Source organism: Corvus cornix, chromosome 12 (genome assembly GCF_000738735.6).
Source record: "Corvus cornix cornix isolate S_Up_H32 chromosome 12, ASM73873v5, whole genome shotgun sequence".
NCBI classification, from domain to species: Eukaryota; Metazoa; Chordata; class Aves; order Passeriformes; family Corvidae; genus Corvus; species Corvus cornix.
The window spans coordinates 7,361,576-7,388,037 of record NC_046342.1 but is presented as its reverse complement, the minus strand read 5'-3'; the positions used below and the strand labels follow the sequence as shown (position 1 = coordinate 7,388,037).

Here is a 26,462-nt window from a genome sequence, read left to right as displayed (position 1 = left end):
GTCACATACACAGATTATCAGTGGGAAAAGGAAAGTTTTTGCAAATGATTCTTAAATCTTTAACCTCTAGGGGTTCCTATTTCCCAGGCTATTGCTGGAGGAGCAGCTCGGGTAGATAATATGAGGTTTTCTTGGGCTGCAATTCACAGGCTTGCCTCTCTATAATGCAAATCTCTATTCATTGCCTCAGTCTCATTAGGCTCAGAAAAGCTTCTGAAGTCTGAATTTACCTAAATGTTTATCTGTGTCATTTGACAGTCCAGGTCTAAGCACTTTAAGTAGTTATTTCCCTCCTCCCTCTGTTTTTCTGGATTATAACAAATATAGCAAATCCTTTGAAAATCCTCTGTTTACAGTACTTCTAATACATTCTGAATATTTCATTTTTGAAAAGACTATTAATAGGATTAATCTTTTATGAAAGAAAGACAGGCAGAAAAGTCAGTTTCCAGAAATTTGGAATTTCTCCTTGTCTCCCTTGTCTTTGTTAGGGTGTCCTAGTTGCACAAAATTCTGCAGACTCTCTTAGATACAAACAAAGTATTTTAACCCATAGAGAAGTCATAATGACAGGACTCCTCAGATATTTAAAATCACGCTTAACCACCCCGAATCAGCACTCACTGAAGCAGTGCTGTTTGGCAGAACAATAACAGGGCATTTAAAATTTCCAGGGGCCACAGAGAAAGATTCTGTGCAGAGCTGAGGACTCACAGACTCAAAGAACTCAGTCAGTGCCATGGAAGGCTGAAACCACAACCCAGCAGAATGCACAACATCTGAGGCAGGAACGATTTTCACCTGTGGAGCCCTGTCTTATGGGAAAAGAGAAAGAGCTACAAGACTTTCCCAGAGGGGAAAGAAAATAAAATGTCAACCCTGTGGGACATCTCATTTATTTTCATTTCAAATCAGAAAACCTGAAATTTCATGCCCAAGTAACTAAATTTGCTGTATACTTTTGTTTGCATGATGGCAAATTTAGTGTAAAACAACGTATTTTTTTTACTTATGAAGAATACCTATTTAGTGTAAAATATACCATTTGTTTAAGTAACTATTTTAATACTAGAACTAAACTAAAATTTAAAAACCCAATATACCAGAAAAAAATTCATTAATGTGTACAGAAAATGAAAAAAAAAATTTTGTTTTGTAATTCTGGTGGAAAAAACTTGTCATTACATTGATATAAATTCATTCTCATGAAATGTGATTTTACTTGAGAGCCTTTTCCACTCACAGACGGTTCCTTCTTCAAAAACTGCAGCAAAAACTGCAGGAGTTTTATTCTCTCCACATATTTAAACCACAACTGAGAGCCAGAAGAATTTGGTTCTGTGACTCCCATGGCACTGCTACATTTGCAACAAAATGGTTCTCTGAAGAATCATGTAGATCTTGAACCAATTAAAACAAAAAAGTGCTAAATAACAAAGTCTCTGGATAGCTTTTAAGCAGCAATACTATTCTGATAAAGAAATGGACAAGGTGATCTATAAGTCTAGTCCATCCCTAATTTATTGTCTTACTCTCACAGTATAAAAGGTTGGGGTGGAGTTTCTGATGCCTCTTCTCCACTTTTATGCTGCTTAGAATAGGAACTTTTTAGGGAGTTTCCATCTTGTCCCTGTCTCTATTCTTGTATTTATAAAACCATATTTATTAAAAGGAAATATAAACATTTGTGAGCAAACCTTTTGCTTCAGCAGAAGTTACACTGAATACTGCTTAGTAACCTGATATGTAAAAAACTGGGCACAAAAAACAAGAAAAACGAGGAATTAGCACCACCTGTCTTTAATTCAAGTTGCCTTTATTAATAGTCATGGCTGATAGAAGTGATTGAATCAACAAGAAAATAATAAAATAACCTAAAACTCCATTAGTTTTTCATACTGAGGATCACCAAAACTCACTTGAGGTTTAAAGACAATGAATAATAAAATAAATAAATATTTAAATAAAAAAAATCCTTGACATGTCTTAGTTGATCCCACAGCAGATGTGGGTTTTTTCTCTTGGACAAAATTTGGAATTAAAAAAAAATATTTTGGATTAGAGCCCACTTTTTAAGGGATAATGCTTCAGTTCTACATGCTGAGTGCTTAGGCAAACTGAACTGAAGCCCCAAGCCTTTGGATAAAAGATGTTTGTTAAGAGTTGTAAAATATTTTAAGACTTTTCCTGCAAATATGCTTCACAGCATCCTGTTCTATTTCACTAATAATTTAGGTCTCATTGCAGTCTAGTATTTATGATGTCAAGACAGTATTTTTTTTAGGTTTAGACTTTAGTGGATAACAAACTGATAAATGCTAGAAGTCCAGATATTTGAAAAACAGAGTCATGTAAATATGTAAATGAAAGCATCCCCAAATGTACAAAATTATTAAAGGGTGGAGGTTTTTTTCTAGTTAGATCTGCATTTTTCTAGTTAGATGTGCATTTAAAAATACTATCAGGTAATTTTTCCAGGCTGGCAAAACTGCTAGTGTTTTGCTGCTGTTCCCTTTACATAGGAATTTTTCATGCTATTACTGTCATCTATTTGTGAAAACAGTAGCTTTTTAACATGCAAAACCTCTGTCAGAACGTGATCAGTTCTGATAGATTATTATAGCAATCAGTAAAACAGATGCATGGTTATAAAGTGTCCTTGGGGTTATTACCCTGATATAGAATTTAGCAACAAGGAAGTGTTGCCCTGGCAAAACCCAGATTGTCTCTACTCAAGCCTTGCAGAGGGACAGGGTTTGTATTCAAATTGCAACACAAGGGTTTAAATGCATTGAAATCCTACTTTAAGAAACATGTTTAAATGTTAAGAAAAAGAAAATATTAAAATCACTGACTCGCATGCCTTGTCAATGAACCATTCCTTTCATATAAAAACCCCTCAACTTTTAATTTGAATTACATGTTTACACATAGAAAAGGCATATGTGATTCTAGTCCCCCAGACAAAACACAATCTATTGCCAAATTTACAAATTCCTAAGAAGGCAGATTCATACAGTGCAAAGAACGTTCTGACAGAACCTCAGAAATGGTGGCCCAGCATTAAAATGATTGAAAACTGAACACTTTGCATTAGTTTATAATGAACCACCCTTCGAGGAGCTGTAGGCATTCCAAATCAAAATAATGGGCTTACAAAGGCCATGAGGTATTTGCAACAATTTTCTTTGATGATTGCATGGAAAGATGCTCATAAAATGTGCAGTACTTACGTCCAGTAAGCTATGGGCACTGTCGCTACTCTCTTTGTTTGTCCTACACATGGCCTGGTAGTCATAAAGTGTAACTCTACAGGGAAGAACAGAAAACTGCTTGACTAAAAGAAGAAAACACAGTGGGATAAAAGTGATGATATGGAACAGTCTGCTCACAAAGTGGACAGGAAAATAAAAACTGTAACATCGGGGTGGGGAGGAAAGAGGGAATGAGATCATTAAAATACAGGTTACACAAAAGAGCATAAGAAATACTGTGAAAAATTTGTAAGGATTTTGGCAAACTACAGAACAAAGCAAAAGCGTAACTGGGAGGAGCCAGGGAAGAGACACAGAGAGTGTAACACACAATGGCATAAACAATGTGAGGAGGAGGAGGAGGAGAATACACATCCAACACAATGCTTAAACAATTGGTTCTGGACTAATTTCACCCAGAAAGTGAAAGAGCCTATGCATTTGAGAGGCTTCTCACAACAGACCACTCGAACTTCAATAAAAGCAGAAATGCACTTCTACAGTCCCAGCATCTCAGTGCACAACTGATTTGTAACATGGCATTGCTTCTGAAGGAGAGAGAGGTGGAATTTCAGTGCATTGACAGTACAGATATTTGAAGCAGGATGGGTTTGTCTTTGCTTCTTTTTATGAAGGCAAAATATTCCAGGTACCTGCTGTAATCAAATTATGCTAGAAGCCTCCTCAGATGCATAGCAAACGGAAATTTACTTATGCTTGCAATCTTATTCATCATTGAAACACTTCAGAGATCTAAATGTAAATTCCAGAACTCAGAGCTAGTACATGGAATTACTGTGATTATTTCTCTAAATCTGTCTGTCCATAGAACAATCAATTAACTTTATCCATCCACATAAACAAAACATTTAAAATCTATAGCAGATGTAAAGAATCTTTAGCTGATAATTTGCAACAAGTGTAAATATATAAAACTCACTATTATTTGAACATTTCCATTTGACTGTTGCATCATCAGAGAGACAAAGGAACACAACTGAACAGAGATGGTTAATAGAGATATGAGATGGGACTTCAATGTTTTGCAATGTGTGCCTTGCTTCCAAGTGAAGAGGAAAGGAGAGCACACAAATTCAGCTATGGAAAGAATGTCCCAGAAGCTGCCAAAACCAGGTCATGAAATGCATTCAGCATCACCATGAGGCATTCTGCACTGCATGCCATGAAACCTTGCAACCTGTACCAATAAAATGTTGTATTCCATTGTGGCAGAAACTACTTTTTTTTCTGATCTAATTTTGTGACAGCAATCATCACTAAAAGCTTCTTTATTATGTCTATATTTTCTTTCTGGCTTACAGGCAAAATCTCTAATATATTGGATGTTGTAGCTTCAACTAAACATTTAGCACATGGTCGTAGTGCTTACATTATTATTTTTCTCTTGTGTTGAGAATAGAAATGCCTAGGAAGCCATTGTTTTGTGGACTGGCAGAGAGAGGCACATGGGAGACAAACGCATAACTAGAGACCTAAACATGGTGTGAGTTGAACACTGACCATCCTTGGCAGAATCCCGCCCACAGCCAGATCCGCGCACCCAGATCTGCCAAGACAAACAGAGCAGTACATGGTGTAAGCTGTGCTGCCTCTGTGGCATGCAGTAATACACCACTTCCCCTAGCTTTTCCCTTCCTTTTTTTTTTATCCTTTAACCATGGTCAGAATCCAGCCTCTGGACAGGAATTTCTAGAGCTCAGCCTGTCCAGCCTTGGTTGGCTCAAGTATTTTATTCCTCGGGATCCAAGCACAGCGTTGTTGTGTGTGCACTTGGACCACCCAGTGATGGAGGCAAGAGATAAATGCATGGACAAGGGCAGTTTACAGATGTTATGGTGCTCTCTGCAGAGTATCAAGAAATTCTATATAGATGAAAGAGTCCCATCCTGCTTCATCTAATATCTAGTCTTAGAAGTAGAATACATTGTATGTCTTAAATGTGATGTTTTTTCAATATATTAATTAACTTTAGTGACTGGTTCATGTTAGAAAGTGTAATTGATGTCTCAACTTTCACTTTCATACAGCAGAACTTCCTGGTCAATCAGAGGACTTCATCATTCTGCTAAGCAGTGGTAATCAAATGCAATTATAATACTATTATATATGTACACTAGTATGTATATATGCATACTGTATACTATTCTATATATAGAATATATATACTATTATGATGTCATGTGAAAGATCTACTATAATTGGAACTCAATTTTTAATATTGATCAAAGCCTTTCCCCCTTCAGAATCTGTACTTGAATTGCATTTCTTATGTAATTCTCGCATTATGATAGATTCAGTGGTTTCTTTAAATGCCCAAAGATAAAAATGTATTACAATACTGAAGTATGCACTCACACAAATATTCAGAAATACAATTCATATTGCACCCCAACATGCTAGGTTATATTTTTTGTAGGGAGTATACAGCAACCTAAGGTTGAATTATGGTTTAAGAGAAAGAAAACCAATAAATAAATGTAGTTTAAACCCCCTTCATTTAACAGGGAAAAAATTTACTAAATTTTAGAGTGATGGCAGAAGGGAAGAGTTTTAATAAGCAACCTCAAAATCATATAGAACACTACAGAGCTGTTATTTGGAAAGGCTTGATATCATCTGCGGATGCTATTGGTTTTAGGTAGATGTGTTTAGTTTGAGTAAATATAATTGAATCTTCAGCTAGTGTACCAGGTAAAAAAAAAAAAAGAAAAAGAAAAAACATAAGCAGCAAATCCTTAGAAAGGTACGCAGACAGATTTCTGAACAAAAGTCTGGAATGAGTTTTGGGTTTAGAACAATGTGTTGCCATTTCAGTAACTTTCAAAGGGGCAGTTCAACACCTAGCTCAAAGTTTCTAAAGATGATTCAAACAACTATAGCACAGGATGTGCAAAATATATCAGTAAAAGCCTTACTGCAAAACGATGTTAAAAGACCTGATTATTTTGTGCTAGAAACAAATGGGAATTTTGTAACCCGCTTAAAAGCTCAGTGGGTGAAGCTGATAACCACGTTGAAATCTGAACACTGCAACATAGTGAACCAATTCTTGATTCTCTGTTACTGTGAATGCTACTATATGGGTTCCAAGGCATTCACAATTTCAAATACAGTCGTTTTGGTTTCATTCTTATGAATGTAATAGGAAAGCAAAAGCCGTCCAGCTCTATTCCCTATAAAATGTACCAGAGCGTTTGTAGCCAAAGCAGTTGCCTAAGACACTGTGGTGTTTCTGTGCTCAGGTGTCATTTCCCCAGTGTTGTTTTATTGCTAAAGTCTTCCTGAGATTTTAGAAAATAGGCTTTTTTCTCACTCAGAAAAACTCAATCCAGTGTTGCAGAAGAAAGGCTTCCATATCACCGGTTCTGAAGTGATTTTATTTCAGCTTTAAGTAACTGTTTGCAGATGACCATATCCTGACCAGCTGATCATAGTCAGGGAACACAACTTCCTACACCCATCTAGGTGCCCAAATCCATGCTCTGTATCACAGCACCTCCCAGGGGAGCTTTGCTCTTGCTACAGATGACATTCCCGAGACTTTCTGACACCACCACGCTGTCAACTTCCACTCCTGAAGTCCACAGAGCAATTGTGTTCAGCATCAGCTGTAGGACAAACGCTATGAGCAACCACCTTAAACTGATGGAAAATAACTTAGCACAACCAAAATGTGCATTGTCAGTTTATGTAACTTCAGGGGCCAAACACATCTTAGTGAAAACCCTTCTATTGTCAATTTCCTGATACAGTAAATTCCACTCCTACTTTGCAATGTACTTACAATTGAGTACGAATCTGGTTCAAGAAAATTAAACTTCCAAGACCTACCAGAAGCACAGGATATATTGCCAGATATACTCTACTGCTTTCAGCCAGGTTTTCATCACACCCATGGACTTCTACTTGGTAGTATAAAATACCACCACTGATAACTGTAGCAGCTGAGAGGTCTTCAATGCATAAAATTTCAAAAGTTTTGTCACCAGTTCAAGGTCTGGTGGTTTTCAAATAATGTGTGGGAATAATAAGCTTTTTACCACGGAAGTAAATGTCAAGTCTATAGGAAAAGAAATGCTCTAAAGGGCTGAGCAAAGGAAGCCAGTGATACAGAAGTCCTAATTACTGACACTATGCTTATTCAGTAGTCTGTGGAAAAGTTAGTGGTGACTACAGCTCACTTGTGGTGGAAAGATGTTCATTAACTCAGACAGAAGATGTGCAGCCTATCTGGCATTCTCACAAGGAGGGGAAAGAGGGACAGTGTTGAATGGTGTGAAGAGCAAACCAGTTTCTAAGTCTAGAGAGGTTCCTGTGGGGAGGTAGCAGGACACTGTGAGAAGCCCCAGACTGTTGCTGCTCTGGCTCTCACACCTGCACTGACAGATAGATTATTAGTGTCCACAAGCTGCCAGGATAATACCTTTCACCAAAATCAATGGAAAGAATAAAAATAAATTACAACATTTTGACAAAACAAACTTGTCATCACATATCTTTGCTTTTATTGCTCAGCTACTCCCAATTGCCAAGGTTCTCAAGGAATAACACGTATAAAAACTACAACTCAACCTGTATTTACAGACTATGGAATGAGAACTCATTTATGTAGCACATATGCCTGTGTTTCTCCTTAAGTGTATAAACTGATTCTGTATATGAATACACTGCATTAAAAGTAATATTTACAGAGTCATAAAGGCAAGCAATGCCTAAAACTCAGATTTAAGACATTAATTTTAGATATCACACAAACAAAATAGGAGCAGCAAACATACCCCACAGCAATGTGGGAGTTTTAGTGTGCAGGTACCAGATGCACATTTAGTAAATGCCAAAAAGAAACCCAAAAACTTGTTGGTAATGACAATTTGTCCAAAACCAAGTCCAATAACTGCAATTTCAAGTGTTCTTTTAGGCTATCACTGATCTTCTCCAAAGCATACACGTACAGTATGCCCAATTAATAGGCAGCCAAGTCCAAGAGTGTAAAAATCCACATGAAAATAAACACAAATTTTAAATCTTGTTAGCACAAACAAATTTTAAGAATATCTTAATAAAATGTTTAAATAAGAAAGACTGGCCAAAATAGAAAAATATCCTTCATTTGGAGGCTGATCTGCCTCAGTGAAAATTGTGTCTCGTTGTTGAGCAACTAGTTACTGTTCTCATGATTTGCCTTTAGGAATTTACTAAACTACTTGCTAGGAGAAGAACAAAATTCTGAATTTCTTTTATACACATAACCTGGGGGCAAAACACTTGCTAGGTTTTGCTTATGAACCAAATCAAGACAGAGAGATGAAAGTCTGCCTCTGTGTCCATGTGGAGAGCACAGGTGAAGGATCTGCACTACAAGAAAATGAGAAACAAGAGAAACTCTCAGAACAACAAGAACTTGACAGAGTGAACCTTAGCACCTGGGAGAGCTGCATTTCAGGGGTGTGCCACTTCAGTCATACATCCTGACAGCATGATCAAATACCAATATTGCCAAATACCATAATTACAAAATTACTAAATACTAAATACCAATGCCTAGACTCTTCTATGCAAGAGGATGCCTGGTGGAAAGAGAACTGTAAGAGGAAATGGAAATGATGCTGCTTTCCGTATTTGTCATATAGATTGCTTAGTTTTCCTCCTACTGGAAAGGGTGAAACTGTTTTGAAGGCAAGAGATGTTTCATTTTCTCTTACAGATTTATTATGTTTATTTCTTTAGGGATCTCATTGCTTTGATAGCCCTTAATTTTCCTGATGTTAGTATTGGCTTTTTAGATTTTCATGGTTTGAGCTGTTGATTTTTTTTCACTGTTTTTATATAAACAAAGTGCCGAGAAAACCATAAAGAAACTTTTCTAAGTTATGTGAAGCAGATACTTTTCCATAAGCACATCCTAATTTATTTAATAATACATTTAAATCATATTTAAATTATTTAACTGTGTGCAATACTTAAGGTATAAGATAAACATAACTTTGCTAAATGAAATCATAGAGCATGTCACGTTGCTGTGCAGGCACTGATATAATTTTTCTCCCTAATTATAAACCCCATAAACTAAGAAAATATACATACATACATATGCACACATTATTCAAAAGAAGTACTGAGTTTAAAGAAATTGAGGAGGGAAGGAGGTATTTAAGTTCCCTTTAAAAAATAAACAGCGAACACAAAAATTGAATTTCATCCTGCTGCAGGTTGAAAAGAAATATAGTCAGCAGCAAACAGCCCCTTTTTGTTTAGCACTTCCATCTCAATCCTACAAAGCACTTCTATATCACTCCAAATTTGTGGTAGTTGGGAGAACAGTCAAAGAGTTATTTCATTCCTTTTGTGGATGCAGAGCCTGGAAGCTGGCAGGAATCATGAGGTGAGAGCACATACTCCCACTGCCACTCAGATCACTGGAAGAGCAGACTCCCATCTCCACTGGAGTTGCCAGCAAACTCTTCTGCAGGGAAGATCAGGCACCACAGAACCTTCTAAACTCACCAAAAAGGGAGCCCGACCAGCTCAAACAGGGCAGGGTTATAAAATTCACCTGTTGGACAGTGCATGCCATGTAAGAAGCAAATTGCAAGAAAGGCTGGCTCTGGGTATTATCAGAATGAAATGCAACGAACAGAGCTCGCTCTTTGCTTTGTCTCCGTGGTAAGAGCAGCAGTGACAAGTGCAATGTATGCAATGCCCACACTGTGCTCTCAGGGAAATGGTCCTGGTGACAGACCTCACCACTGCAGCAAGCACTCTTTTTATTTTCTTCTTATTTCATATAAATAAATTTTGGAAAAACAAAACACAACCCCCACCCAGACAAATAAATAATCTTAAAAATATTGTAAAAGTGCCTGATTATTTTTCATGAGAACCAGCAAAGATTTCTTCTTCATATTGTTGGAATAATTTATTTAAATGCTTCATCTAACACAGCTCAAAGATAGGGTTTTTTTGCTGCTGCTATCTGCTGTACAGGAAGTTGCTCACTTGCAATTACTCCACTTTGATCCTCTCCCATCTTTAACTGATTTGCAGTGGTCAGTTTATCATGGTTGAATAATTGACTCGTGTTTACACTTCCCTTAGTATGCAGCTCAGTTGTACTGAGCTTATTATCTCTAATCATGAAGTCCAAGACCAGCAAAATCCTTACCAATGGCCCACTCCAAAGAGCCACCCACTGCATTTTAGATGGAACTCTCAAGCTATGCCTGTTTTCTCACTGGTGGTGCCCACCACTGTCAATCACTGAGTAGAAGTTCTGTTTGAAATTCTTTGCTGGGCAGAACAAAACAAATTGGAACAAGTTAAAACATTATGTCTTCGTTGTGACTGTGTGTTGTCCTTTGGATTAAATAAAATGCTTCATCTCTTGTATAAGCAGATCCTTTCATTGCCAAACCCAGTCCATAAACAGGTATTGCTTCAATTCCTTCTACAGCATATGTTAAAAATGTGGTGCTAAATGCAAAAAAGTTGCCACCTTTGGAAAACTAGGATTGGGGATGATTGCATGAGTGGTAGATCCTTACATTTCAGGTCAGTCATTTACTGGGAGCAGTACTCAGCTATCATGCACAAAAGCAGCACAGAAAGCTTTCTGCCTTTAAGGGAGCTGATTTACCAAGCAAGCCCATGAACCACCTGTTCAGGGAGCCTCTGTACACACCCTCACAGGTAATAAATAAACCTTGATTAATGGTTTATTTAGTAATAAATTTATATCAGTAATATGTCTTTTTATTCATACTAGAAATGCACAGAAAAATAAAAAGCAAAAGTATAAAATATATTATCAGCACTTTTCTTGTTCTGTAGGTGGACAAAGAGGTACAGAACAGTTCTTAGACCACATGAAAGACATGAAGACTCCAGTCGTGAGTTATAGATTAAAGGGAAAAGATTTTTCTTAATTCCCCAGATGGCATAATTTATTTCAAAGGATAACACATAAAATCACGGTTATTTTTTAATGTCATTGTGATAACTAAGACCAGGTCAATAGTCACAAAGATAATGTTCAAAGATAAGTTAGCATGTGAATGGAGATGGATTACTGGGAGAACACACTTTCCCTTCAACAGCAGGGCATTTTGCACTGTCTAGGTCGAGCAATCTCCAACTTTTTACAGGTCAAAATGATAATGTGGCATCTATGTCTTGCTTTAGAGCTGTTTAAAACTGCTCAGTAGTGGATGTGGCCCAATCCCTTCTCCACCTGAGCCCAGTGGGAAGAGGAAAGGGACTCAATTTTAACATTGTAGTCAAATAAACCATTCTTTTAATAAGAAACTCACGGTAGGCTGACTCCAATACTGTCAATATTTGCTGTGTGTGGAACCAAGTTACAGTCAGAGTGTACAGAAAAGAGGCACAGATGACAATCCAGCCACACCACCACTCTTGGCTTTCTTCTACATGACTTTAATTTTTTTGTTAAAACATTTTTAAGAGATAAAATGTTAATTCTTACCTCTTAAAAGAGCCCATTGTTAGTAACTTGTTCATTACAGCCCCTTCAACCTCCCCAAAAAAGTAACCAGTCTGTAAGAGGAAAATGCAAGGAATTACCAAAAGCGTAGATACATGCAAAAAAAAACACTGGATGCAATTTAAACTGGCATATTCTAGGATCTGATGAGTGGCTTTGACACTTACATAGACAGGTTTTCAGGACTGCTACTACATAAAATCTGAAGAGGACTTCCCAGTAAGGGCAAGTTGTTGGGATTATATTATTACCCCTGAGCAGATGTGAGAGTTTAAACAATATATTGAGGTACCTTATATAACATCTAATATCAGAAAAACAAAAGCCATTCAAAACTAAAGCTTGTAAAGAAAACACACTAATCTGATCACAAACTCTTGTGATTAAAATGTTTCTCAAAAAATATATAAACAGGTTGTGAGAGGATTTCATAAACAGTCATTAAAAAGCGTTGTTTATAATTCCTGCATGACCTGTTTAAGGAGCTGGAACAGTACATTTCATCAATCCTATAAATTTTAACTCCATTCAGAGTCATTTCATGCTTAAAACCACTCAGCCTGATGAATTACTCATTTTGTCCCTATTCAGTACTTGTGGACTAATAAAAATAAATCTCTGTTGAGGAAACAAACATTGCTGTTATGAATTTGGTCCGCAGGATGGAAGTGGCTCTGTCATCTGCAGCCATTCATGTGACAGTGGAAAATCTTGCAAGTACAGCACTTTTCTACCTTGGGAAGACCTGTTTTATTTTAGATCCTCAGCTCCCAGAAGGATTGAATATTTCTCTTCATTGTTTAAAGGGAGAAATCCCACAATTTATGAGGGGGAAAGGGCACTACACTCTCAAATTGCATGGATTCCATAGGTTTTGTAAGAACTAAACCCCAATTCCATTACAAGGAACTTAGCTGACCTCAAGTATGCACCTGGGAGTTTGCAGGCAGAAAAGTTACAGCCCTAGCTAAAAAAAGGCATTCCTTCACCTAAAAGGCAAGTACTGCCTTTTTTTTTTTCTTTCCTCAGGGGAATCTTGGAACATTTTCCAAAACATATGGGTATGTTGAGTCTCCTAGAAACACAAGGAACATGAATAAAAATACCAGCTTCAATAGCCATGGCTGACTGATGAAGAAAGATTACCCTAATGATTGGAGAGGCAGGCAACGTCAAGAAATTCCAAACCATAAATGCCTCATATAACCTTAGATAGTAATAAATCTGATTTATCAAGTTGTGCACCAGTCTTATGAAGACATTTCAGTGACAGTTCTCTCCACAAAAGCTCCCTTTGTAAATGCTAGTTCTCCCCCAAAGCAGTCACACCCGGGTTATCATTGGCTTTTTAGTACATAAGGATTTAGTTGCAATTCAGAAGAATTACTTTGCCCCAAAAGCCTGATTCTTGGAGCAGCTCAGGTCATGTTTGGAAAGCTGATATAAAAACAGTGCAGAATCAACCCCAGATAGGTCAGGAATTGATAAGGCATCATCCCACTTCCCTACCCCTTCTCTATCCACAATAGACTGTATACACACTACATATATAAAATAGACATATACTATTGTAAACTTATCATAGATTTATATAACCCTAGAGACTTCTCTGCTGTCTCTCTTAGATTCATTTAACTAACAAAACAGGTCAGAACACATTTCTAGCCTAGTTCTGGTGCAACAGTTGTCCAAACTATTCACAGGTATATGTAAAGGCTTCTATCAGGTAACTACAAAAAGAAACATCTCTTCCTAATACTTATTGGCCATAGCCAGATATGAACCAGCAAATCACTGACACAAATCACTGACACAAATCACAGCTCTGCACCTGTAAATAGTAACAACAACAAAAGGGGAAACAATGAGACAAACATGTTTTAAGTGCATCAAGATCATTCCATAACGAGTGTATTTCTTTGGTAATGCCAATCCTATCTAATTCAGATAGGGCTAAGTAGGAGTGTGGCTTCACAATCCCAACATAAAAAAAATTCAACTTCAGACAATTCTGGCATGACTGGGGCACCATCCCAGCAGTTTTCAGGCAACAGTTAGTGAGAATGGTGATGGCTCCTTCATAAGGTTTGCAGGACTAAGAAAACCATTCTGTGATTCTGTGATAATCTTATTTCTTGTCCTCTCCATTGTGATGCTGAGTGCTTAGTTTTAGTCCTTCAATGACTGTAATCCCCTTCAGAAAACAAACTTCTCAGCCAACATCTCTGTAAAATCTCATTATCTCAAGATTGAATGTAAAAGCTCTGGGTCCTCCCTTCCCAAACTTTCCATGTGATAAAAATGGCACAGAGAAATTTTTTTTTCTTGGAGTAAAAGCCTCTTACAGAAGACAGACACTTCTGTAGTGAGAAAGGTCTTTAAGAGAACGTTTATGAGTTTAAGAATAGACACTGCTCCAATGGGAGACAGAAACTGAGCTCTTGTGAGAAAAAAACTTATATTCTTTGTAGAAGGAATTTTTTTTTAAATTTTGTGTTACTAATTCCTTACCATTTTCAGATGGTGGCCTATTTTAAAAAAAAGTAATTTTAGATTAAGATATTACATGAGAAGACTCAAGAAAAATCTTACCTGTTGATAGTCTTCAGATACTAAAATAAATCCATTGTTATCTATTAGGTAACAGTTGATTGTCTGAAAAATAATAAAACGCTATTTTAATTTTTGATGTTAGGATACAGCAATAAGTTAATTATATACTTTACTTCTAAGACAATTCTAAATGGGTAAAAGCTTCAGGTTGTTATAGGGTTTTACATAAATTCTAAGTGAGTGCAGACTTGACTTATGGGATATTATCCAATTTAATTTGTATGCATTTTTTTCATGCAAAACAAAACAAAGATGTGTACAGAATAGGAGGATAATTACTAACAAGACAATTACAAACAAACATAAAAAACAAGAGCCTGTGTTTTTATAATCTGTTCTTAAAGGTTTTCCTTATAACAAAGTTTGCAAAGGCACAGAACTTTGGTGTTCCTGATGGCTTCTCCTGTGTTTGGAGAAAAACATCAGCACAATGTCATTACCCTAACGATGTATTAATGAAAACACAGTGTCAGCCTGCAGAACCAACAGGGGACCAGGTAATATTTTTTAATTTGTTCATTGGGGGATGGGACCAGAAACTTCTGTAAAAGAGGCCCCACAGGTCTCCTAAAGCTTTTCAAATTGTATTTTTAATTGGGAACTGGATTTAGAGGTAGGACTGTTAGCTTTTCGTAGGTCAGACGTCTGAACTGTATAAAACAAAGTAAAGCCAAATCAGTGCTTCCCTCCACACACACATGCACCGTTTTAACCTCACGGAATTACTTGCTACAGGCAAAGTTTTAATTACTGCACTTCAGAGTTTAAACATAAGGTTCAACTCAAACCCTGAAACCCTGATATAACTCAGTTTCTCCTCAGTATTGCCAAATACCTATCTCAGTGTTAAATCTTTATTGTGTTTCTATTTTTGGTCTAAATCAGCAAACATTTTTACTCTTGCTTATTGAATTTTCGATGACATTTGTGAAAAAGGAAAAAATAAGTGGAATGTCTGCCAATATAGGAATCCTCCAGGCTTTGTTTTTAATTTGAAACCCTTCCTGCTGCAAATGGGTTGTACAGAAATATGACAAAAGATGCTTTCTGCTACACTACACATCCAGCAAAATCTCTGTGCTGTTTTAGGGAGGAAATCAGCCCCATACAGTAGTAGCTGTGCAAGAGGCAAAAATGCAGTCTGATATTTCCCAAGATGCTTAGATGTGCCTGATTCTCATTCTGACCACATATTAGTACAGTTCTGTGGGGCCAAACAAGAGGAGAGATTTGCACAAATGCTGGCTTGAAGTAGATTTAAAAAAAAAAAAAAAAAGCTGAAATCAGGCAAAAGTTCAGAATGATCATCATTCCCTAATGCAAATGCAGGATATTCATTCTAATAGGAGAACCCAAGCTACAAGCACCCTCAGTGACAGAAAACCTGTCAAAAAGGAAGTTGAAACGACTCATTTTCGACCTTTGATCTGCTAGAAAGCCCAAAGTTGGCAAATGCAATGTGAAAAGCTGATGATGCTGGCAAAGAACTGAGCAGAGCTGATGCACTCAAAAGAGGCAGCTCCTTAACCTCAATGGTGTGTGAAGGATGGAATTTCAGAAGGAGGCTCTAACAGCACAACACTGCTCTCCCCAAAGCCAACCAGAAACCTCCCACTGACTGGATGAGGAGAGGAACTAAGTCAACACAGAGATCTTTCGAGGATACATATTTGCAGTCCTCATGCATGAAAGATTAATCTAAAGATACTCCTTTAGAAACAATATTTCTCCATAGAATAGAAAATAAATAGAAGAAGTCATGCTGGACAAGAAAAAGTGTAGGCTTAATTTCATAGTTTATGGCTTATATGCTGTTGGGAAAATACTGGCTCGATTCAAGAATTAGTGGCCACGTCTCAAATCTCTAAGATTTAGTCATTCCCTAGCATGGTTCAGAACTTTAAAAGTTACTAATTTTTTAGCAATGCTATTGGAAACAGTCATAATGCAATAAATGGAATCTATATACTTTTTGTGGAATGTGAAGATAAGAGGGTTTCTATTTCAATCCATTTCAGAAATATTAACTAGGAAAAAAAAATATTCATTCAGGACTGTTCATTCACCACTTGCCAGCAAGATAAATAACCTTCAGTATTCATCACTGTGCTAAAGAAACAGCTTGTAATTTATCTCTAGCACTGACAAAGGGCAGCAGGGTGCATTCACTCGCTATTAGCAAATCTCAAACAGATTTCTGATACAAGATTAATGCGTGGGATAATAGCATTTGCATAGGCTAGAGCTGTATAAAAGAGGTCTAATTCACAATGTTTCACAGGTATTGGAAGTGAACTATGCTCACGTTTGGCCAAAGGTTCAAGTTCAGTGAATTTCAGATTTCAAGGGGAACGTTCCATAGGTGGAGAGTCCCTGAGCTTGTAAAACCGTAGGCATGAAGTCCAGAATAAACACAGCAAGAATGTTAACTGAGGTCTGAGAACACATCTGAATTACAGTAACTTTGATCCAGTTCAAGTCCTTTATGTATTTTTCACAGCTCCAGTATTCAATAACAGTAATGGAATGTAACTTGGGTTAAGAAACCAAAAATGAAAAAGAAAGAAAACAGAACATTAAAATAAAATGTGAGGCATCAGGAAAACAAGAAAAAATGAGCAAATTCAAAGCTCTCAAGAAAAGAAAGTATTTTCAATTAATAGGTTGTCTCTATTATAGGATCAAAGACATCACACACTCATTAATTAATTCCCTTTATTTTTAATTAATTATACTTACAATTAATATATTACTATTAGTAGTCATAAATATTTATTGACTATTGTGCCATTCAATTGACATTAATGTCTTCGTGTTTACTTTTAATTTATACCATAAACGTTCAGCAGATATTTCTTTGCCATTGAGAGAAGCTGTGAAAGCTAACAGACTCACCAGAGGAGCTGTGATATTTGTTTGAATCCCACCAACAATGTGTTTTGTCATTAAGAGAAAGTCTGGAATCTCTAAATCAGCAGTGTTCATGCTCTTACTAAATTTCTACATATGGTTATATGGCTCCTGCTGGTGTCCAGCTGAAGACTTTAAACTGCTAGTGTTTTGTTGTTTTTTTTTTTTTGTTATTAACAGTAAAGTGGTAAACAAATGCCTTGGCACGTCTTCAAATTATTTCCCAAAGTGGACTCACAAAGCAGAAATTATTGCAACACGTGTTTGAGGTACTGGAGTCAACCTTGTAATTCAGTGGGTATCTGTGACAGGCATAACAAAAGTCTCACTATCTAAATAGTGTAATATTTACAAGGTGATTCCAAATTACATCAAAAGATCATAATGTACAAATTAAATTCATCAACTTTATCTTCTACTGCAGTAGAGGTATACATGGGAAAAAACCTGTTAATTACTTACTTCATCATCACAACTTATAGCACATCTGCCATCGAGAGATGCACACTAAAGATGATACAAAAAAAAAATCAATAAAAAGCTTTCAGTCCTCATTTGATGATTACAAAATAAAACATTTTATAAATTCATATGAGCAAAATTTTAAAGGAGTTGATATTGATTACAGCTTTATCTAAATTAATTCTAAAAATGACTAGCAAACTTTTGAATTGTTCACCCAACATGTTCTGTTCCTCTTGGCAGAAAAAGGGTTCATTCACACTGTGACAATTTCCACTGCTTTAAGCTGCACAATCTCCTCCATACTCTAGAATCTTTGAGACCATTCATGGATGAGAGGTGATTCTCCAATAGGGGTGGGGTCAGGGTTTATTCTCTGTAATAGCACAGTTCCAATCGATTCTCAGACTGGGGATGGCATCTCCTAATCTTTAGAAAGTACCTTATTATCCTCTTCAGTGAGTAAAAATTCTATCCCTGAATGGTTTAGGTTAAGTTTATTGAAGACTGTGAGTGCCAACCATGATTCAGTAATGTGATTTTGTTAATTAATCTATGTGATCCCACAGTTACTGAGTGTTAGAGAGAAAACCTGAGTGAACAGTCATGATTCTGCTATCACTGGAAACAAATACCACACTTTTTTTTACTGATTACACTTTTTATAAGAGAGAAAAACCACATGCCAGCAAATTAACTCTTTATGTATTGGGGCCTAAAATTAATAAACTTTTTAATTTTTTCCTGTCTTGGGGTGACTTGCTGTTGTATTCCCTATCGCTGCCCTATGCCCAGAAATTAGTATGCCTTTCTATCTCTTTAAACTGAGGCTGAGAGGGGGGAGAGAAAAAACCCAACAAAACTTTCAAAACAGTTTTGCAGTTTGTTTTTGTGTTTTTCGAGGACACAGAGACAGAGACGGCTCTCGGCATCCAGCCGGGGCAGGAGAGGGAGAGCGGAGGGAAGCACCCAGCTTGCTGCTTTCCAGGCAGCTTTGGGCCAGGTTTTTCAGCTCCTTTTCCTCAGGAGAGTTGAACTTGGTTTTCCTGGGACTCCGATTTTTTTCCCTTCTTCTCTGCTGGACTGTTTCAACATCAGAACACATCGGGAGGACTTTCCACCGAGCACAGAGGGCCTCGCCCTGGGCCAAGCCCCAGCTCCAAGGAGGAGGGAGACAAAGGTACAACTCTAACATTTTCCCAGGTTTTTCTCCACAGTGAGAGATTTTATTATTTAGCATTATTTTCCTTTTCCTTTGTGTTTGTTAAAGAAATAGTTTTTATCTCTTTCACTTTCCTTCGAGGAAGAAGATTTTTTTCCCGAACCTGGTGGGGGAGGGATGGTTTGTACCCTGCCTTCGCTCACAGGATATATTTCTAAATTTGGCCAAACCAGCACATTTCCAAAAATCAAGCAACTCTTGTTCACCACTGAATTCTCCTTTTCTGTAATGGTGAACCTGAATGTAAAACCAGAAGAACGTGTCTTCCAATACATTATTTCTTTACAATGGTTTGCTTGTGACAAGATCATCACTTCCCCAGTTAAAAATCTGTTGTGGATTCAATGATAAAGAAAAATTCAATTTAAAATATACCTGTCTGCTTGCAGTCCAAAATTTCCGCTGGAAAAATTCAAGTTTCATCTGGATACCTACAGCTGGGAAAGGAAAATATAAATAAATAAACTCAACATGCTTAATTCCTTCAAAATAATTCTTTAAAATTAGTCAGAAAGAAAAGGTTTCATAATGAAAAGTTAAGCCCTAAAATAAAAAACCACAACTAACTAAACTGATGAAACCACAGTCATATTTTAAACCATTTAAACAGAAAGATGCTGCTTGTATAATGTAAAGAATACACATGGCAAAAAAAGAAAAAATCATCCAAATTGCAAGTCTCCATAATTAATATCAAAGAACCACAAGCTGAACATATTTATGTTCACACCAATCTCATTTATGTTTTCCTAGAACCAATATAACAGCTGTAGGGAACCCTCACAATGTATTTTCTGCTGAAACCCATGAAGATTTGCTGAAACAACATGAAAATGTTGGTTAACATTTCAAGTGATGACTATTTTGAGGTCATTTAATCCATAAATTATCAGTGGAACACAAGAAGCATTAAAAATGTATTTGAAAAAATCGAAGGTAAGAGTATTATGTATAATTCTGTTAAAGGAAAATATCTGGCAAATATTACTGGGTATAATTTTTTTAAAAAAATTATATTAATTATAATGGATTGCAATTTTATGAAATAATTATTCAAGATACTACTGGTTTAAATTATATATTTATCATAATCTCAGGTGGGATTATGTTTTTCCAAATATCAGTGAACCTTTCTTCCAGCCTAGTCTGATGTTCCTATCACTGTTTCTATTGAAGAGCAACATAATGCACTGAGGTTTGCAGAAGATCCAAAAGCAGTTGATTCTTCTGGTTTCATCTTCCTAAACAGAGAGAATTCAAAAAGCTTTAAAAGTCTGAAGATCTAATGCCTAGCAAAATCATGTTTCTTTAAAAAACAAAGCCTCAAAAAAAAAAAAAAGAAGTTGTTTTGGAAAACTGAATAAAATTTCATTTCTTCATTCCTCCTCTAGGGTCTACAGCAGGAATAGTTTAAAAACATATTTACATTTACATTATTGGTACTTGCTTTTGCAAATGCACACACACTGATGTCATGCACATATTTCATTTTGTGTTAGCAGGTAGAGAAAAGTATGTGAAATGAAATGTGTAATGAACTGATACAGAGGGATGTGAAATTACATAAAGAATTTTCTTAATAGAGCAGGCTATAAATATTTTTCTGCTATCTCTAACTTATGGATTGTGTGCTTACAAAAGTAGAGAAATCCAGCTTTCCTTCTGAATGAACACCAGAGGAGACTGTCTCCAGATACATTTTATTATCTAGGAATTAATATGAGCATCCATAAGAAAATGCTCTCTGACAGCCATGCAGCACAAGTTTGCTTCATCTATTGCTTGCCTTTGGGTTCATTCCTAGCACATCCTGCCTGCTTTTTCGGAAATGCAGGCAAAACACACACAGGCTTTCAGGAACTTTCCACAAGGAAACCACACCACTTCTGGATGCTGTGTCAGCATGGGAAAGGCCAATCTCGTGTGCTTGTAACAGGCAGAGATGTGTGGACTGTACTTAGATATTGTTCATTTAAGGTCCTGGTAAGGTCAGCCCTTTGGGGTTCACACTGTTAGAGACAGCACCACCCAGAAAACTATTGTTCTTGAAAACTGTTAATGATAATTAATGAAAGTATCATAAACATTAATTAAAATGTTAAAACTCTTGTTATCCTCCAACAAAATAATATGTGTATACAAATTTGAGCAGGATTTTGGACTAGATGAGCTCAGGAGGTCCCTCCCACTCTAAATTGTCTTATGATTCTGATTTAAGTGTAAATGTTTTGTAGAAAAGCAGTAACTTTACAGCTCAGAACCCTCCTTACAGACAAAGAAAGTCAATATGCACTGAAAGTTTTCTGTATCCTGTACAAAACCTACCACACATCACAATCTGAATCAGTAACAAGATAATTACAGCAAAGTTGATCTGCAAAAGATTCCATGTTCACTGAGTCACAATGGAATGCTGCAGCATAACAAGAGATGAAATGCTGAGATTACTTTCTATGAAATGCAGAGCATCCCTCTTCATGAGGATGAGGAGAGGCAGCTGCAGGCTTGGTTTCAGAGTACCAGCTCTAAGATTTTGATGCTTTCTTGGACAGACTGTGAGGGAAAGTAAAAGACAGAGAGGAATATTGGGCTTGCTCCCACTTGAGCAGATTCCACAGTTTCAGCAGTAATTTGTGCAGAAAGTGAAGGTCCAGGCATTATCAATTTAGTTATTACCTACCTTTAAAAAACAAAACAAAACCAAACCAGTTTATTTCTCTAACTTTGTAAAGAGCTGTATCTTTAATCTCTGAGGTACAATGCCATTGAAGAGGGTAAAAGGCAATACAATGTTACAACAGCAACATTTTAATGTATTCCCATTGTGAAGTAATTCCTCAATTAGAGTTCTGAAATCCTTTTACTTAGGATTAAATAATGAGCTACTACATGATGTCAACTACATGATGGCTGGACTTGATTTACAGTTGGGCTTGATGATCTAAAGGGTCTTTTCCCATCTACATGATTCTATGATCTGTACCTGTGCTTGCAGGATAGAAGAGAATACATCTCATAAACATGGCATCATGAAGGCAGTTTTAGAGTGAGGCAATTTTTTTGAGACTTCTATCTTAATATGAGATATTAATCTCACAGTTTTGTCTTATTTACACATTGTTCCCTGCAGAATTCTTCCCTGTCACAGAATGAGTAGCTTCTAAATATTCTGTATTCTACAAAATATATTCCTAAATGAAAATTACTAATAGTTCCTAAAATTCAGCTAAAAATTGTTTGAACGCCTCTAGATTTGAAAGAATTAACTGTTAATGTATAGGGAAATAATTTTCTTTTCAACCCCTCATGTGATTCTAAAGCACTTTTGCAGGCTTTTCCCTCCTGAGCTTTTCAAGAACTTTGTGACTAGAAGATGACTTTTTTTTTTTGTCCGATCATTTAATGCCATAAGAGCTATTCAAATATACTTCAAAAGGTTTTTGAGCCTATATATTCTCCTGAGCAATCCCTAATCCTTCAGCACTTGAGAACTTCAGAATAAAATATCTGTGCTCCAAGCCACCCAATATTTAAATCTATGTTTTACAAACTGGCTACATGTGGGGGGAAAAGGAAACAGGAGAATTTCAAAATTATGTCTCCCATGTCACTAATTCATAGTTTAGCCTTCTGGGTGTAACAGCTACCACAGAGGTTTAGATTAAAAAGCTATAATTGCACTGAAATTTTTCTACATATTGGTCAGGAAAGTACCCAGGTAACTGCCACAAATAACAAAAACTCTAACTGAGCTTTGTGTGGAACATACATTTCAAAGTATAAGGTATTCTTCCACATTTCCAGGCTTGGTTCAACCAAAATGGCCAAAGGATAAAAATTGTTTGTCTTCAGCCAGGAAAAAATGAGTTTTGTGTTCACTGCTGCCTTTTCTCTAATGTCACAGAGGAGAATGGGCTGGAGCTGCAGGAGGGCAGGCAGGAGAAGAATTGATGGGAACTGATGGAGGGGTATTTTGTGTTATGTAACACAAAATGTGTCACTTCAAACAAATGTTGCAAATCCAATTTTTTGTTTTAATCACATCAGCAAATTTACTTAGGTGATTCAAATAAATACCTTTAATTCTGCCTATGGAAAACAGTTATTAACTCCCTGAGATTTCCTCCCTCTGTTTAATAAAGTGGCTGCTATTTTTGTAGTGCAGACCCTATGAAATAACAGATGGTTGAGAACGACAAAGTTAAACTCTTGGCTCAGTGATAATTATTGCTAAATAAGTAATTTCCTTATGCATCGATTCCATGGCTGAAGGTAATATTTTACTCTCTCAGTGGGTTGCTTTCAGGATGGAAGTATTGGGCAGTTCTCAAATGCTACATGGCTCAGGGCTGCTTAGTATCGAGGCAAACATGAAGGAAAACAAATCACTACTCGGAATAGATCAGGATTGCTTATGTTCATTTCAATCTCCATGGTTAAGTAAATAGACAGAAAGATAAGGAAATCCTTCCTCGACAAATTACTTCTGTGCAAAGAATTAGAATCCTTCTTAGGTTCTAAGTAAAAAGAATAATTTCCTACTTAAAATCTGAGAGAGGAAAATAGATTAGACTGATTTATTTCAGGCAAGAGAGGAGCTGAGTCTCCCTATAAACCTGACAAATGGATTCCCAATACACAATTATAGGAAAAAGCAGCAAAAGCTAAAGGGATTTCCATTCTCTGAAATACCTATACACTATGACACTGTATATAATAAACACTAGATCAACAAGGTTACAAAAATGCCTTAAGGTCTCCATTCCTTTTCCCACAGAATACAGTAGAGGTTAAGGCTCTTTCACATACATAAAAGATGCCTAAAATCTTAAGGACATTTTGGCCTCCTGTTTCCGATGGAATTATCTTAAATGAGGTTTAACTTGGCTTCAAAATAAGAAATCTTGGATAGAGACTTGTAGCAGGATTATTTTTCAATCTGTATCACCTCTGTGTATTGAGCTCGGGCTCTTTAAGATGCTCTTCTTTTTCCCTACTAGTATTAACTCTGATTTATCATCTTTTAAAATACAACTACATGCTATCCAGAACACACTTTAATACTTTTAAAAAAGTTGTTTGCACTTCTATTTATACTCTAAATCTGTTTCAGTTCAAAATCTGTCTTCAGTGTTTAGCTCAGGCAAAGAAGGAGACACTGACTCTGCTACACCCCAGTGCACAACCCTGAGATGTAAACACCATAACTGTAAAGAACAGCCAATACAGATTAATACAAGACTCCCACCACTAAAGATGATAAAAAACTTATAAAAATAGGTGTTTTATGTAGAATGATTAAGAATAAAATCTAGGTATTTTTCTTCCCTCAATTCCAAGAACTCTTAGTTAACAAATTAGAGGTATTCCAACAGGAACTTTCTGCCAATGATATCTTTAGGTAATAAGTAACAAAGTTATGCTCTGGTATCCCCCAACATAGCTGTACTCTCAGTGACAGTCATTCTCAAATCACATGCAGGATGTATAAAAATGTGAACAAGCACTTGTGAATTGGGCACTTCCCAAACTGCTCCTAATCCCTGGTTCAGTTCACTCACACAGTAAAATGCAGTCTCACCTTTCCAAACTTCACACTTCATTCAGTTTCCTTCTCAGTGATCTTTCCCCTTTTATCTATACCTTCCTCCTCTCACCGCTGGTTGTTGTTTTCAGTTCCTCTCTTCAAAGACAATATCTTCAGAATTACATTATAACATGAAAAAATTATTGATTTTATCACCTGGAATGACTGACCCTGATGGAAACATCCCAAAAAACCCCAATTATCCTAACTGTTTAAGTGTGGCTATTTTTCTTATATACTGAAAATACAAGCTTATGCTTGAAAGCATCAGGCAGTCTCAATCCTGGGTGGTGATACCAGCCATCCTCATAATGAACTGTTGTTGGCAGCCTACGGTAAAAGAGCAAAATTGACAAAAAGATGGGACAAACTATTGAGCAGTTATGCACTTTCTTCTGGTTTTCTTATGATAAAGCCTAATTCCTACTCCAGCAAAAATAAGGTATCTGTTATGCATTTTGATAAGATGTTATTATTTTTCAGGAACTGTCCTCTGCAATATGTTGTCTCGTGTTGTGGTTTCCTTACAGCTTACTATTTAACTCAGGGACAATTTCTAATGTTCTGACAACTTTCTTTTTTGTTTTCCTGACATGGAACATTCTTGCTTAACTCCACAGTATGTCTATTGCATATTTAAGTACTCTTCAATGATTTTAATACTTTACAAATATTTTATTATTAAATCCTTTGAAATCCATGTAAATGTGCACTTACCTTTTCTACCTCAGTTTGAGCTGCAGAGCCCGATAGAATGTAAAATAATATCTCAAAGTGGAAAATATCATCTGGTTTTGGATTCTGGACAATAACCAGGAAAAAACATCTTGTATTATTTATGGTATCTTACCTTTCTCTTTTTGTCATCGAATAAGTGGAATGACTGCCCATACACAGATATTTTTAAGTCCTATTTAATGATTGGGTTTTTATGGGAGTTTGAACATGTCATAAGATTTAGCAAGACAAAGACTGCTTCCTTCATCAGAGCTATTGTGATGCAGAATGTGAAAGAGTGAATTCTTCTTAAATGGGTGGTGGAAAGCTGAAATTCTGCCTCTTTACTCCTGAACCTCAAACCTGCTACTGTCTTCCAGAAGATTTTTAGAATTAGTGGGGAAAGCTGTTGTGTGCATGGAAACTCCCAAGACAGAGGGAAGGCAGTGGCAAATGGTGTTTCCTGGAGGCCAAGCTCAAGCAGAAAGGGAGGAGATGCTGGGAACTTGATGTGAGGCCAAGCTGAAAGGGGAGCAGGATGATGATTGCTGGGAGGCCGAAGTTCATCCAAACTCAAACCACCAGGGAAAGCTGAAGGGCTTGGTTTGCAGCCAAGCCCTGACAAACTGAACTGTGGAGGGCAGTCTGTGAACATCATCATAAACCAGACTCCCTCTGACTCCCTGACACACATCCTCCTTCTGGAGGACTAATGAAGTAGCAGCAGGAGCAGGAGGAAACGCAAAAAGGATATAAATTGAGTGAAAACATAAAAAAATATAGACACTGGTGACTGGAAGTCCATTGCCTTTTCAGGAGTCTTCAGAGAGGATCTTGGAGGGAAACAGGTTATCTGTAAATTATTGTTCAGATCATCATCCTGTGTTCCAAACTTTGCAGGACAGCAGCTGATGTGCTGCCAACACTGCGACAAAGGGCTCCACAGAATTCTGCTCATTTACCCCGTGATAAACTCTGTGTACCAGGAGAACAGCTTGAGGGAGGTACTTGAAAATCCATCTGTAACTTTAAAAAAAAACCCCAAAAACCCTAAAACAAACCTCCCATAAGCCTGGAGGAAGGTAACCCCTTGGAATGCCAAATTACAATAAGTGCACTTTGCTGGAAAGATAGGTGCCTTGTTCCTGAGGAGTACAAGGAGTACATTGATAGCAT

The 26,462-nt window shown here is 36.8% G+C and overlaps 1 protein-coding gene across 6 annotated transcripts in view; it reads right to left on the bottom strand.

Moving 5' to 3' along the window:
• Nucleotides 1-26,462, bottom strand: part of CACNA2D3 (calcium voltage-gated channel auxiliary subunit alpha2delta 3) — a 396,804-nt gene that overhangs the window by 24,972 nt on the left and 345,370 nt on the right. For 2 of the 6 annotated variants that reach the window (XM_039558915.1, XM_039558916.1), the window contains 6 exons: nt 21,431-21,535; nt 19,358-19,419; nt 17,761-17,805; nt 14,368-14,430; nt 11,758-11,828; nt 3,234-3,309 (listed from right to left, as the gene is read on the bottom strand). In XM_039558915.1, the coding sequence (XP_039414849.1) occupies nt 3,234-3,309; nt 11,758-11,828; nt 14,368-14,430; nt 17,761-17,805; nt 19,358-19,419; nt 21,431-21,535 (422 nt within the window). Of the gene's footprint in view, nt 1-3,233; nt 3,310-4,775; nt 4,822-11,757; nt 11,829-14,367; nt 14,431-17,760; nt 17,806-19,357; nt 19,420-21,430; nt 21,536-26,462 lie in introns of all 6 variants that reach the window. The other 4 variants (XM_010390012.4, XM_010390014.4, XR_005602956.1 and 1 more) reach the window with 3 other exon arrangements.